Raw genomic sequence first — 18,135 nt, 5'->3', positions numbered from 1 at the left:
CAAGGAATATATATCTTTAAATGTAGTTTGGGAACTTCACTTTTGGAAAATCCTAACTATCTCTAATAACCACAGCTTCCTTTTTGAGGTTTACTTATTTATTTGAAAAACAGAGAGTCGGAGAGAGAAAAATAACATCCATCCACTGGTTCACTCCCCAAAGTGGCTACAACAGCCAAGCTGGGCCAAGCTGAAGCAGTGAGCAAGGAACTGCATCCAATTTTCCTACATGGCTGGCAGAACCTCAAGTACTCGTGTCATTATCTGATGCTTCCCAGGCACATTAGCAGGGAGCTAGATTGGAAGTGGAACAGCCAGGACTTTAACTGGCACTGTGATATAGGATGCAGGCCACCTCTACCAACGGCTTATCTGAAGGCAACACAAGGCCCATACCAAAATTCTTCTAATAGTCACACAGTTTGTGAAGATGTAGTACACTCCACCATCACTAGCTAAACAGAAAAATTTCAAAGATAATAACACTGACAACAAGAATCACCCATGATTGACAGAGATAAATTTCTCATTTTTTTCCAAATCATTATTAGGAATTTTCTTTTGACTGAAATGTCTGAATTTAAAAAAAAAAAACAATTATGTGTAGCACAAAATTTTTTAAATTTGTATTTGACAATTTAAATAACATTCAAAAGATTTAAATTAGGGGACTGAACATTAACAGTTTAATCGCCTGAAATCTATTGAACTACAGCTCAATATTTTCTGATGGTTCCACTTTACCTCCTCAGGGACAGCTCTTATATTAACAAAGCCTTTTCTGAAGACAACGAACACACGGCGGGCTCCACAACGTAAGGCAGATGTAGCACAGTCAAAGGCAGTATCTCCAGCTCCGAGGACAATCACGGTTCCCCGTATCGATGGCAATGGAGAGTGACAGGCGCACATTCCTGAATGATGAAAGGAAAACCCCATTTTCAAGTAGAGAAACCATTTCTGCATGACAGCTCAAAAGATACTTGTACTCAAAGCAGTGTAAAATTGCATCGTGCAGTTTCCGAGGATGGAGTGTCACTATCAAATTATTCTGCTTCATTGAAAGACAGTTTTATTCCCATTTAAAAAATATGCTCATATATGTAATTTCATAGTCAGTACCTTTAGCTTGTTTTCTACTTCTAGAAGAATTGCTACAACACATTCTGAAGAGTTTAGGTCACAACGAACTGGAATGAATCAATTAAAACTCTGTCAAAGTTGTGGTATGTATTATTAACTTGGCATCATTAAATTTCTTCTTGTTAGAAGAAAAAAAAGTAATACTTAAGATCTGAGTTAATAATTTGTAGCAGGTCATTTAAAACACCTTAAATATATATTATCTGATTTCTAACAAGTAGGTCTACAACATGGTACATTGAGGAAACTTTAAAAATTAACATGATGAAGATTCTTGAAATAATCCCATCTACCAACTTTCTTCAGTTTTGTTTGTAAATTGGACAAAAAAAATACGACTTTCCAAGTACCTATTTCTCAAGGGCATCTACTTGAAGATTTTATGCTCATATAAGAATCTTTGTAGGAAAATAAAATGCAGGTGCTCTCTCTATTTTGGATAGCACTGTATTATCAGATTAAATAAAACTGTTAACATAAATTGCTATAATTTTTGAAAAGGCACCATAGATAGAATAGATTTATAATCTCAATAAGTATAATCATTTTGCTTGAAAGATTTTGTACTTGGGATTACAGAATGTAATTTCAGACATATGCTAAGTACACGAAGACCTTCACTGAAAGGGGTGTAAGTCAGTCACAAGAGCCTCTCACTGCCACAGGAGAACAGTGGAGCTGTCACGTCTTTCATTGTAAACATATATAAGATGATTTAATTTAGAAAGCTTCTTTAAATTTTGGAAGAGAAATGTGTTTTATCATTTCCACATGTATTTAGACATAGGAATACCTACAGCTGAGAGACTTATTGAAAAATACATGTTTAAAGGATTTAGAGTATCTGGACTGGCAGAATTTATTACAGATTCTCTATAACTAACACATGTTTTCAGTCAAACCAAAGCATGGTGCCATCTAAACTTCAGGCTGCTCTCCTTGGAGTGTATGGAGGGATGGGGTGTCTATCAAAGTGTTTAACTTCATAACTGTTCAAGAAAGGACATTAAATTTTTCTGCCTCAATTCATATAAATCATCTAAGATATGTGATCATCCACTCTATTTTAAAATAGATACCAAACTGAAGCTCTGCTCTTTCTTTTAAGAACATCACTCAGTGTTTCTTAAGGACTCCCTTACTTTGAAGCAATTTGTCATGATGCAGTTTAGATCTATGTATAATCCAGTGAAAATGCATAGGATGATGTTTTATTGGGTGAATAAACAAGCAGACAATCCTGGCAAACTGTTATATCACGCTTTCCTTTTTTTCCCCTCTTTACATTGGTATTATTCAGGGATTGATTTTAGATCTGTGCAATGACTCACTGAGCTTGAATTTAATATAAATTTATAATACATAAAACAACACAGACAACATGGAGAACAGAATAATATGTTATACCTGCTTTACTTGCTTTGGCTACAAGTGGTAAGAAGTCTTTGGATGTATAAAATCCATGGTCCTGGGTCAGGCCTTCGAAGATGTGGTCCTTATTCGGTTCTGGTAAACCTAATAAATACAGTTTATAAAATATTGTTAGCAGATGTGAGGTCTTTCTCATTGGCTACTGAATTAAAGCTGAAAGCTATGATCATTGAAATATTAAGGTTCTTAGAGGAAAGAAAATTCTATGAGCTAATCAGCATAAAAATGTACATAAATAATACAACATATCTCAAAATAAATCTTAAATATATAACTCAGCACATATCATAAATCACCCATATATGTACCTTTATGCACAGGCAGAAACATGCAACATCTATACACACAGAGACATATATAGTGGGAATGGGAGAAACTGGGTTACAGTCTTTCCACATGTCATAAGTAAATTTCAGCTGTACTAAATTGCCATATATTTAAAATCTACTTTAAAAGTAAAGAAATATGAATATATATTTATCTAGTTCCTGAATAGGGAAGCTCATTCTAGGGAAAAAGAATGGAAAAAAATACTGCAAATTGGAAACAAATACCTCAAAGGGAGAAAAGAACACAAAAATTCAGGTACTTATTCAATTCAAAACTATAATAAACTAATTAAAAGGCAAATTAGAAGCAAAGATTTGGTTAAGTAGTTAAAACACTTCTAAACACCCATATTCCATATGAGTGTTTGGTTTCAATTTTCAGCTCTGCTCCTGAATTCAGCTTGATGCTGACTCAAGTAATTGGGTCCCTGCCACCCAGGTGACAGACTGGGATTGAGTTCCTTGCTATGGCTTTGGTCCAGCTCAGTCTTGGTGATTGCAGGCTTTTGGGGACTGAAGGAACAGACGAGAAATGGCTTTGTCTCTGTCTCTCTGCCTTCCAAATAAATACAAAGAAATTAATTTTTAAAAGAAGTTAAAAGGTAAATGATTAACCAGGAAATATAAGAATAAATGTCTTTAGCATACAAATAAGTTTTTCACTATCAGTAGGAAACACTAACTTCCAATAGAAATCCAGTAGAAACTGAAAGAAAAAAATAGCTCACAAGCACTAAAAATATTAGCTCCATTAGTAATTAAAGAAATGCAAATGAAAACAATGAGATAGTGAATGTAAATGATTAAAGAAAATTAAACTACACAGCAAGGTTAAAAATGGAACTTGTCTTTCTGTTTTAGTAGAAATGCACATTGGTGCTCAATTACTTGAAAATAATTTTGACTCTATTCTAAGAAAATACTAAGACAGTCAAATGTAACTTTTACACACAAAAAATGATCAATAAAAAAAGGATGAGAAAATGACAGAATGCCAGCTGAATAAACTTTGAAAACCAAAACACAACAGAACAAACTGCAGCCATGAAAGTGATTATTTGGAAAATATGGTATCAAATTACAGTCAAAACATAATGTTCAAGGGTCCTTGCTGTGGCACAGCAGGTTAAGCTGCTACTTAGAGTGTTAGCATCCTGTTTGGGCACCAGTTCAAATGTGGGCTGCTCCACTTTGGATCCAGGTCTCTGATAAATGCATCTGGGAAAGAGCAAATGATGACTCAAGTGCTTGGGCCCCTGCCACCCACATGGTAGATCAGGATGAAACACCTGGTCCTGACTTCTGCTTGTCCCAGCCTGGCCATGTGGGCAGTGAATCAGCAGATAGAGGATCGCTTTCTCTCTCTCTCTCTCTCTCTCTCTCTCTCTCACCTTTCTCTCACCTTTCTCTCTCTCCTCTCTCTCTCTCTCTGCCTCTCCTGCTCTCTGTGACTCGTCCTTTCAAATAAATAAAGAAATAAATATTTTAAAAAAACAGTGTTTTTAAACAGGGATTTAAACTGTGCATGGTATGATTCAAATTTTGTATAAATGAATGCGCAAATTTAAAAATTTTATCAGTGGTCATATTTGGTAGTTGGTAGTGGGATGATAAATATTCTATTCTTTTTTTTTTTAATTTGACAGAGTTAGCAGTGAGAAAGAGAGAAAAAAAGGTCTTCCTTCCATAGGTTCACTCCCCAAATGACCGCTACAGCCAGAGCTGCTCTGATCCGAAGCCAGGAGCCAGGTGCTTCCTCCTGGTCTCCCATGTGGGTGCAGGGCCCAAGGACTTGGGCCATCCTCCACTGCCTTCCTTGGCCACAGCAGAGCACTGGACTGGAAGAGGAGCAACCGGGACTAGAACCGGCGCCTATATGGGCTGCCCAGCACCGCAGGCAGAGGATTAACCAAGTGAGCCACAGCGCAGGCCCCAAATATTCTATTCTTTTATTAGTTCTTTATTTTCCAAATTTTTCACAGCATGTATGTACTAACTATATAATTAGGAAACAACTGGAAAAATGTCTAGAAGAAAATGAATAGCAGACTTAAATATTTTCAGATGTAAACAAGTAAATCTTAGAGCAATCGCCCCTTCCTAGAAACATAGAGAAATAATTCATCTCAATTCCATAAACAGAAGAGATAATATGTAGTTTAGTTTTATTTACTTTCCAAAACTCATTCTACCAATGGGTCACTGTAGGAAGGTGGGAGTTTATTTTATAATGAAATGAAGGGTAATGAGTAGTTGTTACTGGTAGAGACAGACAGTAAGGAGCATGGCCCATGATTGACTTTGTATTTAAGATAAGAGAGGTGCCACGTCTGATCTGAAAGCTGAAGGTTCTTGTGGGTCTTATGTAACCCGTGATAAATCATTGTTGTATCTTCAGATTAAACCAAGCATCTTTCTTTCCTGTCTGGCACCTCCTCTATTTCTTCCCTCAAAAGATTTCCTCATAGATTATTTTAAAACTCTTCATTGCAAAAATTATGTTAATAATGTAAGAAGTTTGGACAATTCTCTTGACTTTCCTTTACTTTGGCTTCTCCATAAATGAAATGAGGATGAAACTATGTCTTCATTTTCCAACATACAGGGATATTACCTGGGTAAACTGGTACCATAGAAGTTATTATTTGTGTATGTGTATAGTAGTTTATGATTCTTATACTTGAGAAAGAAGGGGCTTATTAAAAATAGTCAAATATATACTTGGAGACTGGATTGAGAAAATGTTTCTACTGTACACTATTAAATGACAGCTATTGTTTAGGTTCTACTTGATTAATCAAGCTAAAGGGGGTACAAATCAAGATTTAAATAATGTCGTAAGTCTCCCTTAGCATCTAACTATACTGTAGAGATGGCATATCTTCTATATCACTTCATTTCCATGTTAAAAACTCAAATAAAATGAAAAACAGCTGAAATGCTATGCAGTTTTAAGGTGGTGATAAGTAAAAACCTTTAAGGCAGATCAAAAACTAAGCACAGAGAATGTAAGTGGTGGATAAGAATTCTACAGACTGGCAATAACACATAAATCCTTCTTTCCACCAACACCTAAGCTGAGCGTTTACATTGCTTGCTGTGGTTAAAGCAGAGCAGGAGTTTCACGTTGATTATTATTTTCCATTCCTACTGCTAAAATAACTGTTATCTAAAGAAGTGCAAGGCATTCTTATTAAATACACTACTGGACTCACAGAGATGACTTTTCCTCTCCTGCAAGGATTATTTCATGAGAAAAGTGCTTAGGTACATTTAAATTTCAGTTTTACACTTGGATCACGACACTGACAAAGACAAGTTGAGTGTCCTGTGCCATCACCTCACTCTGCACTTAATATTCCAATGGACCTAACACTTGTGGGGTGAGGGTCTCCCTATGAATGTTCAAGAGCACACCAGTTAGATGTTCTGATCTACAAAGGCTGGCTTCACGAGAGGAACAATAAGCCTGTAACTAGACAGGATCATTATGGCTAGGTTACCCCTGCAGCCTACTTAGTCACACCCAAAGTCACACACACAAAAAGTTCCAAGGTCCCTGGACCTTACACATCCATCACGCCCCAGGCCAATACAGCTGAAGCTCTCCTCCTAGCCCCCTAGTATCCAGCTAACTGGGGTGATCAGGAATAAGATTTTAGTCAACAGAGAGATTTCATTTGTGAGACTTTCCTCTGCCATTTTTACCAGCTCTGGGATCTCATTTAACTTCCTGTGACAGCTAGTTTTATGTGTCAGCTTGGCAAAGCTGTAGTACCCGCTTATTTAATCAATCACTGATCTAAATGTTGCTCTGAAGGCCTTGTGCAGATGAGGTTAATATCTATAATCAGTTGACTTTAAGAGAAAGTCATTACTTTGATGCTGTGGGTGGGCCTTATCCAATTAGTCAAAAGGCCTTAAGAACAAAACAAAGATTTCCCTAAGGACCAGAAAATTCTTTTTCAAGACTATAAAATCGGCTCCTTCTTGGCCTGCCAAATATTTTGGACTTTTTGTCTCACACAAGTGCATTAGCCAATTCCTTAAAATAAATCTCTCTACCTACCTATTTACCTGTCCATCCATCCATTCATCCATCCATCCTACTGGTTCTGTTTTTCTGGAGAACTCTGAGACTGAGTTCTTTACTCTCTGTAATCTTCCATTTCATTTCTTTTTTATTTTTAATTTCCTTTCTCTTTTTTAAGACTTATTTATTTATTTGAAAGTCAGAATTACAGAGAGAGGGAGAAACAAAGAGAGATCTTTCATCTGCTGGTTGACTAACTGGATAGCCACAATGGTGAGGGTTAGGCCAGGCCAAACCCAGGAGCCAGGAACTTCATCTGGTACTCCACGTGGATGGCAAGGACCTAAGTACTTGGGCCATCTTCAGCTGCTTTTCCAAGGCCATGGATTGGAAGTGAAGCAGCCAGGATTTCAACTGGCACCCATATGTGATGCCAGCATTGCAGGCAGCAGCTTTACCATTACACCACAATGCTGGCCACCAACTATTTGGTTTCTAAAATACAGTGAATAATTACACTTCTCTCATAGATGTGACTTAAGATTACACACATATTATAAATTCATAATTCAAGGAGTCCTCAAGAAGTCCATGGTAATTTCATTATGAAAAACTATGTATAGGTTTCAAAATTCGTTGCATCAAAACAAATTTATCTTTTCATTTCATTTTTCCACAGATTTTAAAGTGCTTTTGTGTGTGTGTGTTCATTTGATAACTATGTATATATAATATACTCATATATGTAATTACGAAATTGAAGCCAGAAACACAGTGAATGACCAAATACTACCTGCTAATATTAATAAAGTTTTTAATTATCTAGTTTTATCAATTCTATCCAACTTCATATCTCATGGCAAAAAAGAATAAAATTTACATAGAAGAAAAGTGTTAAACCTTAGTAAATTTAAATAAGGTTCTACAAGGAAAGAAAAATGAGGCAACCTTAAGTGAAATATGAAAGATAATGAAACTTGCAAATGCCCATCTATCAAAGGAAGTTTTCCCTGAGGGTAGGTGGCATATTAATAAATAAGGCATGTGTCTATACCAGGATGATTTCAAAATGACACTGAAAAGACTTTTTAATCCACCTTTCAGTGGGGAAAAGAAAGTTTATGAATAAAGAGGAATTGACAGAGATTTGACAAACAAAACAGCGCACGCTCTCTCTCTCTCTCTCTCTCTATATATATATATATATGTATAGTGATCTTTTTCAGAGTAGTTACTGAAGCTCACATTTTCAGCATGCATTTATACAAAGGAATACCACCTAAGAATTATTGGAAAATGGTAATTTTCCAGTTCTCTGAAAAAGAAATATAGTCTGCTTATGTTACAGAAAATTTAATTTAACATTTATTGACTACAGGCACTACTTTAAATGCCTGGAATATGGGTTATTTGTATATATTAGCTCAGTTTAATTCTAAAAATATCTCTATGAGACAGCTAATATTATTATTAGCTGCTGCATTTTAGGTATGAGGAAATTCAGGCACATAGAAATTAAATAACATTACTGAAGGTCACAGAACAAGTAAGTGGTGATGACAATTTCTAACCTGGACAGTCTGGCGAAAGAGTCCATGCTGTAGCCCCAAAGGCTGACATTTTAGTGCATATGGTTATTAATTAAGCCCTGTTATAATGTTTTGCTACATATCCAGTGATGTCTAAATTAGTCATTCAACATATGTGTATTAAGTTTTACTGGAAGGCACACAACACAGAATGTGTCCGTGGCCAGGTTCCAATCTAGTGGTAGAGACTTGACTGGCTGCTTCTCTTGGCTACATTTGTGTTTTGAATGATTTTTTTTTCTAGCAGATTACCTTTCTGAAATGCTTTCCTTCTTAAGTGCATTCCACTTGGGTTTCTGCTGGTTATTTTCCAATATTTGATATTCTTTGATATGATGCACCTCCCTCTGGCACACTACAGAATAAAGAACAGCCAGGAATATAGTAAACTCTTTTCTTATGCTCTATCAAGTTTTGCACAACTTCCATTAACAAGTCACTAAATACTGTGTTACATGTTATCACCTCATAAGTAATAAAGGAGGAGTAAGCTTTCAAAGCTTAGCCTTCACTGTTATGGTGGAACGTCTTAAGTATTACTCACGTTCCATGATGTCCGCTTGTGCCACTTCACTGGGTCACTTATTCAGTGTTAATTGAATCCAGGAAGCATTTGTGTAATGCCTCTTACTCTTGAAGGCCTCCACTTGAATGACAGCTAAGCCAGCAAGGGAAAGACAGTCATCAGACAGACCCATCTTTAGATTGCCTCACAAATCCCATGCAAGTGCAGCGTGCAGCACAAACCACGGGCTCCTGGCAAAGGAGTGGGCAGAGCTCTCCACACTGCTCCCAGGAGGCTCCCGTTCATGTTATTCTACACAAGTGCTTTTTCAGTAACATTTCAGTAAAAAAATCAAACAGCACTGATTGCTTGGATAAGAACAACAAAATTCCTCTGGTATCAAACAGCGAAAGTTTTTCAATTTGCAAAGTACTTTTGTACTGGAGTTCATACTCTCTTCTCTAAGCAAAAGGGATGTTGCCTATTTCAGCCCTCCTTTCCTAACCCTGGCTTGAAATGGTGATGCATTACAAAGAGCACTAAAATGTGCAGTTAAGCATGGATGGATTCATTACACAAACTCACTGAGGGACACCAGGTTAGCTTCCATCAGTGTCTTTTTGTATTTAAAAAAGTCCACATTGGGGTCAGCTCTGTGGCACAGTAGGCTAATCTTCTATCTGCGGCACCTATATCCCATTTGGGCGCAGGTCCCAGCAGTCCCAGCTGCTCCTCTTCTGATCCAGCTCTCTGCTATGGCCTGGGAAAGTAATAGAAGATGGCCCAAGTGCTTGGGCCCCTGCACCTGCATGGGAAACCAGGAAGAAGCTCCTGGCTCCTGGCTCCAGATAGGCTCATCTCTGGCCTGTGCGGCTATTTGGGGAGTGAAGTGGATGGAAGACCTTTCTCTGTCTCTCCCTCTCACTGTCTGTAACTCTATCTCTCAAATAAACAAATAATAAAATGTCTGCACAATGATTGGTTTTTCTTTATTTTGTTTAAGTGATCTTTTAAAATACCTTAATGCTAAATGGCTTATTTGCATGATGGTTTGTAAACAGGGTGTATTTGATAAGAATAAAACCTCTAAAAACAGACTTTTATACAAAATTCTAACATTTACTACCTATTATGACCTTGGCCAAGTAAATTATTATTTCTGGGTAACAAGGGCCTCATCATAGGACAGTTGGGAGAAGAACAAAAAACAAAACTATATGCAAAGATCTTCGCATAGATGTGAAATGTTTCCTTTTATTTTCATTCTCTTGCTAAAACCTTTGTTTTAAAAGATTTATTTATTTTATTTGAAAGTCAGCATTACACAGAGAGAGAAGGAGAGGCAGAGAGAGAGAGAGAGAGAGAGAGAGAGAGAGAGAGAGAGAGAGGTCTTCCATCTACTAGTTTACTCCCTAGATGGCCGCAACGCTGCAGCTTCACAGATCTGAAGCCAGGAGCTTCCTCTGGGTCTTCCACGTGGGTGCTGGGGCCCAAGGACTCGGGCCATCTTCTACTGCTTTCCCAGGCCATAGCAGAAAGCTAGATCAGAAGTGGAACAGCCAGGACTTGAACCAGCAACCATATAGGATGCCAGCCCCAAACCTTTTTTTTTTTAACTTAATGGAATAATACATCTGGATAGCCACAAATGTTCATCTAAGCTATTCTATACAGTTAATGTTATTACCAATCACAGTGGTCAGTGTTGAACAGATTGGTATCAAAGTCCGTGAAACTTATCATCTTTGGATAGAATGAAAGATAACAGCCAAACAAGGGTATTTTATTTTTTTTAAGATTTATTTATTTGAAAGTCAGAGTTACACACACACACACACAGAGAGAGAGGTCTCTCTATCTACTGGTTCACTCCCCAAATGGCAGCAATGGCTGGAGTGTGCCGCCAGGAGCTTCTTTCAGGTCTCTCATGTGGGTCAGGGGCCCAAGGACTTGGGCCATCCTCCACTGCTTTCCCAGGCCACAGCAGAGAGCTGGATTAGAAGTGGAGCAGCCGGGTCTTGAACCGGTGCCCATAAGGGATGCCGGCACTGCAAGGGGCGGCTTTACCCACTGCGCCACAGCACCGGCCCCCAAGGGTATTTTCTAATCCTATTCATTCTACTGACTACAAGGAACTCAAACTACATATACATCAAGACCAGGAAAGTAACAAGATCAAGATCCTCTCATACTGATTGTGTCAACTGAACCACAGCACAAAGAACAATTTCGTTTCTCCAACAGCACTGACTAGGAGTCTGGCAACCTGGGTTCCAGTTTCCATTTTCTAGTTGTGCTTGAGTAAAATGGATTTAACAACGTAACTCTCAGATTTGACTTATAAAGGAAATTTTTAAAGTCTATTTATTTATTTCAAAGACAGAATGAGAGAGAGAGAGCTCTTTCATCTACTGGTTCAATCACCAAATGCCTGCAACAGCTGGAATTGGGGAGGCTGCTGCCAGGTTTTTGGCATGGGTAGTAGGGACCCAAGTGCTTCAGCCATTATCTGCTGCCACCTCTCAGCTTGCTCATTAGCACGAAACTGGATGAGCCCTGCCCTTGGAGCAGAATTCCATTCCCAAGCATTCTGATATAGATGTGGGAGTGTCAGGCCACAGTTGAGTCCACTGCAGTACCAGGCCCACCATGCAAATTTGAGTTTAGAATGAGTATAACCCTGTCTGCTGTACAATGGTGTTCTGAAAATTAGATAGAAAAGTACACATAAAGTACCTAGACGAGTCTAAAACAACATGCAAATAGAAGTCGTCATTACTCTCGAGTAAAATATAAACACTATGGAAAATAAAGACATAATAAAGAGATTTATAGGAAACACTCTGAAACACAGAAGATACTGAAATTAATCCTAAGAAGCCATTTAGATGGCTAAATATAGGGTGCATAAATGTAGGTATTTATAAAAATCATAAATATATGTATCTCTCTATATAAGTGTTTACATATGCATTAGAAGTGATAAATTATTCCTATACCAAGCTCAAACAATTGGGATTACAATATGGAAGTAAAATATTTTTTTCAAGACCTTGCATTCCACAATTCTACAACAAATTATAAAGTTTTTCATCTGTCAATTAAAGATCACTTATATGACTCCAAGGTTTTGTATCTTACTTCCTAAGGACTATAGCATCTATATATTGATCAGAGAGAGAGAACAGATCTATGATGCCCTATTGTGATTTGTTTCTCGGTAAATCCCTTTCCACTCTCTGATGCCTCATTGTAAATATATTCTTGTCGTTAGACCAAATTCAGAATGGAGAGATTCTGATTCAATACAACACATATAAAATTAGATCACCATGCATCACAATAGTATTCATTTCATTGATTTTTCAAATCCTCATTAAACATCTGTTTCACGTAACTGGTGTCCAGTCTCCACATGACAACACGCATTAATTGTGCTTATCACACAACTGGATACAGCATAACAAGATGAAGACTTAACAAAATGTTACGAATGGAATCTCCACTTCAAATTGTAATTTTTCCCATGACATGAAGTACTTTTCTGAGCATTCGAACCCAATTTTGCAAGTCTCATAAATGCTGAAGTACTTTATGTATTTAATTTATAAAACAGAGACATCTAAACAGCACTTAAGAAAATCAACTAACCAAAAATCACAATTCCTGAAACTTGTCGCAAAAATATTTCAAATAGCTCTTATATTTTATGTAGAAAATATGTATAAATTCTATCAAACCTATGTGTTCAGTTCACATAACTTCATATTAGAACTTTCTCTCAGACTCCAAAGCAATGTATTAACAAGTAGTAACACACATGAAATAAACTAAATCTTGGTGGTTAAACCTCCTCTAGAAAATTTTTTTCTTTTTGGATCTGCAGGAAATATTGAACAATTTCATATAACAAAATGAGAATATAGTTCACTAGGCATTTTTGGTCTCATAATTTTAATCCCACTTATACATTTGGAAGTAGATTTGATTTTTATTAATTCAATAAATGCCAAGAACTCAAAGATGAGCAAAATATTCTTGAGTATATTTTACTTTTCTGAAAAATAATTTCTCAGATACATGTCATCTGCTTTTTCAGCTATCGTTTATTCGACACAACCAACAAACAGTTTAGACATTAAAAAAGATGAAGTATTTTTTTCATTATACTTTGGTAATAATCCAATTTTCTTATAGTTAGCAACAGTTTAATAATTAAAATTTAATTTTAATATAAACATAAGGTCTAGTTAAAATTCCTTATATAAAAATAAATATTAATGTCATTTTTTATTTCTATCACAGAATTCTACCTCTTTCTTTGATTTGGGTGTTACTGTGTTTTCTTTCTATGGCCTTTCCTCTTCTCATCTTATTTCCCTCTCTTCTCTTCTCCATTTCTTTTTAACATTTGACTTTGATTATAAAACAATTTCCTTAAATTTTAATTCTCAGATTTGGAAGCAAGGGTAAGAAAAAAAACCTTTGCCTGAGGCATATATATGTGTATATATGAGGCATATAAATCTGTATATATACGCCTCAGGCAAAGGTTTTTTTCTTAATGATCAGAGTTATTGGGTGGTGTTAGGAAATTACTATTTAGGATGGTGTAAGTGTACTATATTCCAAAGTAAAGAAATCATTAATAATAAAATACTAAAAAGGAGCAGTTATATTACAAAATAAATCTACCCGGCTTACAAAGAAAACAAATTTGCAACAGCCACCTGCTGTGGAGATGAAGCAGTAATCTCAACAGCAGGAAATAAAAGGGAAGAGAAGAGAAAAATACAAAGGCACAGGCATTAAAAAAGTAATTAAAACACTTATCTCCATCGACATACATAACGGAGAAATCCCGCTACCAACTACCTAAAAACATACTCTATTGAACTGCACAGCAGGAAACAATATTAAAGCTGCCACCATAAACACACATTCTGTAGAAGGGAGAAGATCCCTTTAAAAATGAAATCTCAGAAGTATTACTAATGTGTTAATCACCAGTAAATGTACCACACATTCATTGTATTATATTAGTTATACAATCTCAAAGGTTTTATTAATTGTACTTCTATATTTTTATTCAAATAAAATCTTAAATACAGGCACTGGTAACCTCTCTATTTATAACTGTTCCAGGGAATTCGACCACATTTGGTGAGACTAAAGTATTCTGTATATGAAAAACTTCATGTATTAATTTTAACATAACAGGCATTCGGATAATGTATTTAAATGATTTCCTATAATGCCAAACTCATCTTTGCTACAGTATTGGAACACAATGAAGTGAAACACAATGTAAGAGTGAGGGTCATGGGTTAAAACTGAAATGAAAGCTAAGAATTATTTTGAATTATCCAAGTAAGCTCTGGCCTTCAGAGCTCTGCAGAGTGAGACAATGCAAGCCTGAGGAAGCCAGTGGAAGGCTTTAAAATAAAGACCACGCACCAGAGGTGCTTGGTGACTCTCTCAGCTGCTGGAACTTGTGTTTTACATCTGTGTGAACCTCCCTGGGCTTGTCTGTGAAACAATGAAGGGCCTTGTGCAATTCAGCATGAGGAGGCCTCTCTGTTTTCTAGGCAGCTGTAAATCTAAGCCCAGGTCCTTAAACTTTAAACCTCAGTTTCTTCATTTTAAACTGAGAAGAGTTAAAAAAAAAAAAAAAAACACCATCTCTTTCTACAGTTGTCATGTGGACTAGTATAATATAGCTCTAGACTGTCGAAACAGCTTAATTTCACAGGTAGAAAATGTGATAAGCATAAGTATTAGTCATGCTACCATATAATTCTTTTATCCTGTAATGTGATTCACAACTTAGTGTCATTTCATTTTAATTATGCATTTTCCTCTTGTACTTTGACAGTTTTCTGTGCAAATTTCTTATTTTAACTCATTATTATGCTTTTTAAATTTTCCAAGAAAATACTTATCTCAGTAGAATTTTATAAGAAATATGTATATGCTTAAATACATTGAAATGTATTTGGTATTATGAATTTGCCACTAAGAAAGACTTGAAATTAGTGCATATCCAGGAATTCTGAAAACCCCACAATCCCTTTCAGACATTCTTGGTACCTTAACAGATGTACATGGTCAGCAACTCCAGAATCACGTGGTTGACTCTTTTGCATATCAGTCACTTGATCCAAAAACTAAGTAGATTATCTGCAGAGTCTGAACCTCTTTCATTTTTTGTGTCATGTATTTTTCAGAGACTCTAATGCTGTCATAAAAGTACACCCCCGTAAAAGGATGCATTTTACTGCGGGTATATACACAGGACCCTTACCTTTCATATACTCTCAAAGAACCTTGTGACCCAAAACAGTTACAGAAACACATCCCCAACTTAAAGATTAAAACAATTAGACTTCCATATACCAAATGCCATTCCCAGTGCACAGACTGTGGTCATAAATTTCAAAATGTGATGTGATTACTCAGATCTGACAATCACTGCACACCATGAATGAATACCAGTTTATACAAGATTTTCAAGCCTCGTGTAAGAAGAAGCAATACTTTTTAACATCAGACATAACTCTATTCCTATCACTACTCCACTAAATACTAGCTGTGCAACCCTGCCTGATCACAGTTATTTAAATTTTAAGTTTCAATTTCCTTATCTATAAAACCTGCCTCGTGGGAAGATTAATTGAGATAATATATCTCAATAATATAGTAACAGCACAGTGACTGGCATATGGAAAATGCTACTAAAGGAATTGACTTTTACGTATTTTAAACTTTCAGAATCCTATTATTCTCATACTTAAAACTACAGACACTTTTAAAAACTTAGTCCCAATTGTATTTTCCTTAAATACTGGTAGTTAACCATTTAAAACTTGGCAGGTTCAATGTATAATCATTATCTATCCAGTCTGACATTCTTGTTACAGTAACAAAAATCAAACAAAAATATAGTCTATCCATGTTCAAAATTTTTACACTTGAGGAGCAACCAGGAATATTTTAAGAACTGTGATTAAAATCAGTTGAAAATGGAAACTGTATATGTTTAATTTATTTATCTAGTTATTCACTGATGTTTACTAAATGCCTACTACTTATACTAGACAACACGTTAATAACTGGGAATGCATAGGTGGATACAGGTATTCTAGTGTAGTCAGAGAAGGACTTATAATCCAAAATCCACAGGAGAACAGGACACATGCTTTGGGAGATGGACACACAGGTTGTTACACGAACAGTTCCAGAGGGTAATTCGTCTTGTCCTGAAAGATGAATGTTTCCAGTCATACCAAAAAGGGTGAGAGAGAGCAGCATGTGTAAAGGAAACAAAGGATGTGAGTTAAATCTGACTGGCCTCAGGGAACAGAGAGGAGGGGACAGAGAGTAGTAAAATCTGACAGTTGACAGATAGGCAGGGCCCAAATCATGAAGGGCCATTCTGGTCAAACCAGAGAGTTGGGATTTTATAATGGGGAGACATTTTAGGAAATGATATCATCAGCTTTGTACACAAGCCGGTCAAACTGGTAGCAGTATATAGAACGGAACTGCAGGCAGTAAGAAGGGAGGAGGTAGGTCATGTCAGGGGATGCTGTGTGAACCCAGGTAGGAAAGAACTTACCTTGTACTTCTCACTCAGGATTACCAGGAACCTCCACTAACACAGCCTTGCAGGGGGTGTCTGAGGCATCAGTATAAACATGGCTTATCCTCTTCCAGCAACACTTGCACTCAAAGATAAGCCACTTAAATTATGGTGTTTATATTAAAACAAAAATGGAGATAGTGAAATGCAAATTTTGAATGAAATTTTAATACCTCAAAGAAACCCTAAATATATCCTTTGAACTGCCTGTAGATTTCCCTTGAGGTATGTTTTCTCTTTCCTCCCCTGTTACAGAAACTGTAAAGGGAAAAATGGGACTCAAATGGGTAATATAGATGAAAAAACATACCCCTCAAGCCATTTAAGAGTTAATTTCATAGGGCTTGGTACCTTACAGTTGGAAGCAGTGAAGTGAATGGCAAGGCCAAAGTGGAATCCCAACTTTGAACTTGGAAAGTCCCTCAAGAGTGGTGTGCATGACTGCAGCTTAGTGTAGTGGAGGAAGGGACCGTTCTATGGGAACGACACTGTTCCATTTGGGCTACATCTCAAGGAGTGTAGTACTTCAAGACAACTGTCATCTAGGTAACAAACAAGTAATGCTTCAGGATTGCAGCTCATCAGAGAAATTTGGTCTTTACAGATAGATTTGAAAATTATCAGCCAGAGGCCAGCACTGTGGCACAGCAGGTTAACACCCTGGCCTGAAGTGTCAGCATCCCACATGAATGCCAGTTCGAGACCCGGCTGCTCCACTTCCAATCCAGCTCTCTTCTATGGCCTGGCAAAGTAGTAGAAAATGGCCTAAGTCCTTGGGCCCCTGAACCCACATGGGAGACCTTTAAGAAGCTCCTGGCTCCTGGCTTCGGATTGGCGCAGCTCCGGCCATTGTGGCCAATTAGGGAATGAGCCATCAGATGGAAGACCTCTCTCTCTCAGCCTCTCCTCTCTCTGTGTAACTCTTTCAAACAAATAAATAAATCTTTTTAAAAAAATGAAGAAAATTATCAGCCAAAAGATGGTACCAGAAACCAAGGATGAGTTAATCTATAAGAATGAATGCATAGACACAAAAGAAGTTGGAGAATGGAACCCAAGATAATGCACCAGCTCTGAGACTACAGAGGGGCTATTATTATTACCAGACACTTGATTTTATTTATATGATTGCTTTAACACTTAATCCTATCTATATGATCACTTTAAAACTTAATATGATAACTTTAATACTTAAGATGGAATTTTTACCACCCAGCTTAAGGGGATTTGGGGTCCCATGGCAAGTTTTTAAACTGTACCCTTAGAAGTAAGTTTTTAGGAATGTATGCAGAACCATACAGCTTTACAGTTACAAACTTCCTCCTCCCTGTCTTATTCTCACTCTTATTTCTTACTGAGATCTATTTTCAATTGACTTTTTACACATAAATAATTCTATGTTAAGTAAGGAGTTCAACAAATAGTATGAAGAAGAAAAAAAAAAACATAACTGTTCCTTGACA

General features: G+C 36.7%; 1 protein-coding gene across 4 annotated transcripts in view; it reads right to left on the bottom strand.

Annotated features, from left to right (window-relative positions):
- Positions 1 to 18,135, bottom strand: part of DPYD (dihydropyrimidine dehydrogenase) — a 962,066-nt gene that overhangs the window by 552,654 nt on the left and 391,277 nt on the right. For all 4 annotated transcript variants that reach the window (XM_008264835.4, XM_089337036.1, XM_089337037.1 and 1 more), the window contains exons 9-10: positions 2,551 to 2,658; positions 745 to 914 (exon numbers count right to left, since the gene is read on the bottom strand). In XM_008264835.4, coding sequence (XP_008263057.2) covers positions 745 to 914; positions 2,551 to 2,658 — 278 coding nt within the window. The remainder of the gene's footprint in view (positions 1 to 744; positions 915 to 2,550; positions 2,659 to 18,135) is intronic.

The sequence above is a fragment of the Oryctolagus cuniculus genome, chromosome 7, assembly GCF_051225735.1.
Source record: "Oryctolagus cuniculus isolate XC-2025 breed Fujian yellow rabbit chromosome 7, ASM5122573v1, whole genome shotgun sequence".
In the NCBI taxonomy this organism is placed as follows: Eukaryota; Metazoa; Chordata; class Mammalia; order Lagomorpha; family Leporidae; genus Oryctolagus; species Oryctolagus cuniculus.
Note: the sequence above shows the minus strand (reverse complement) of the source record. Positions and strands in the feature narration are given on the sequence as shown.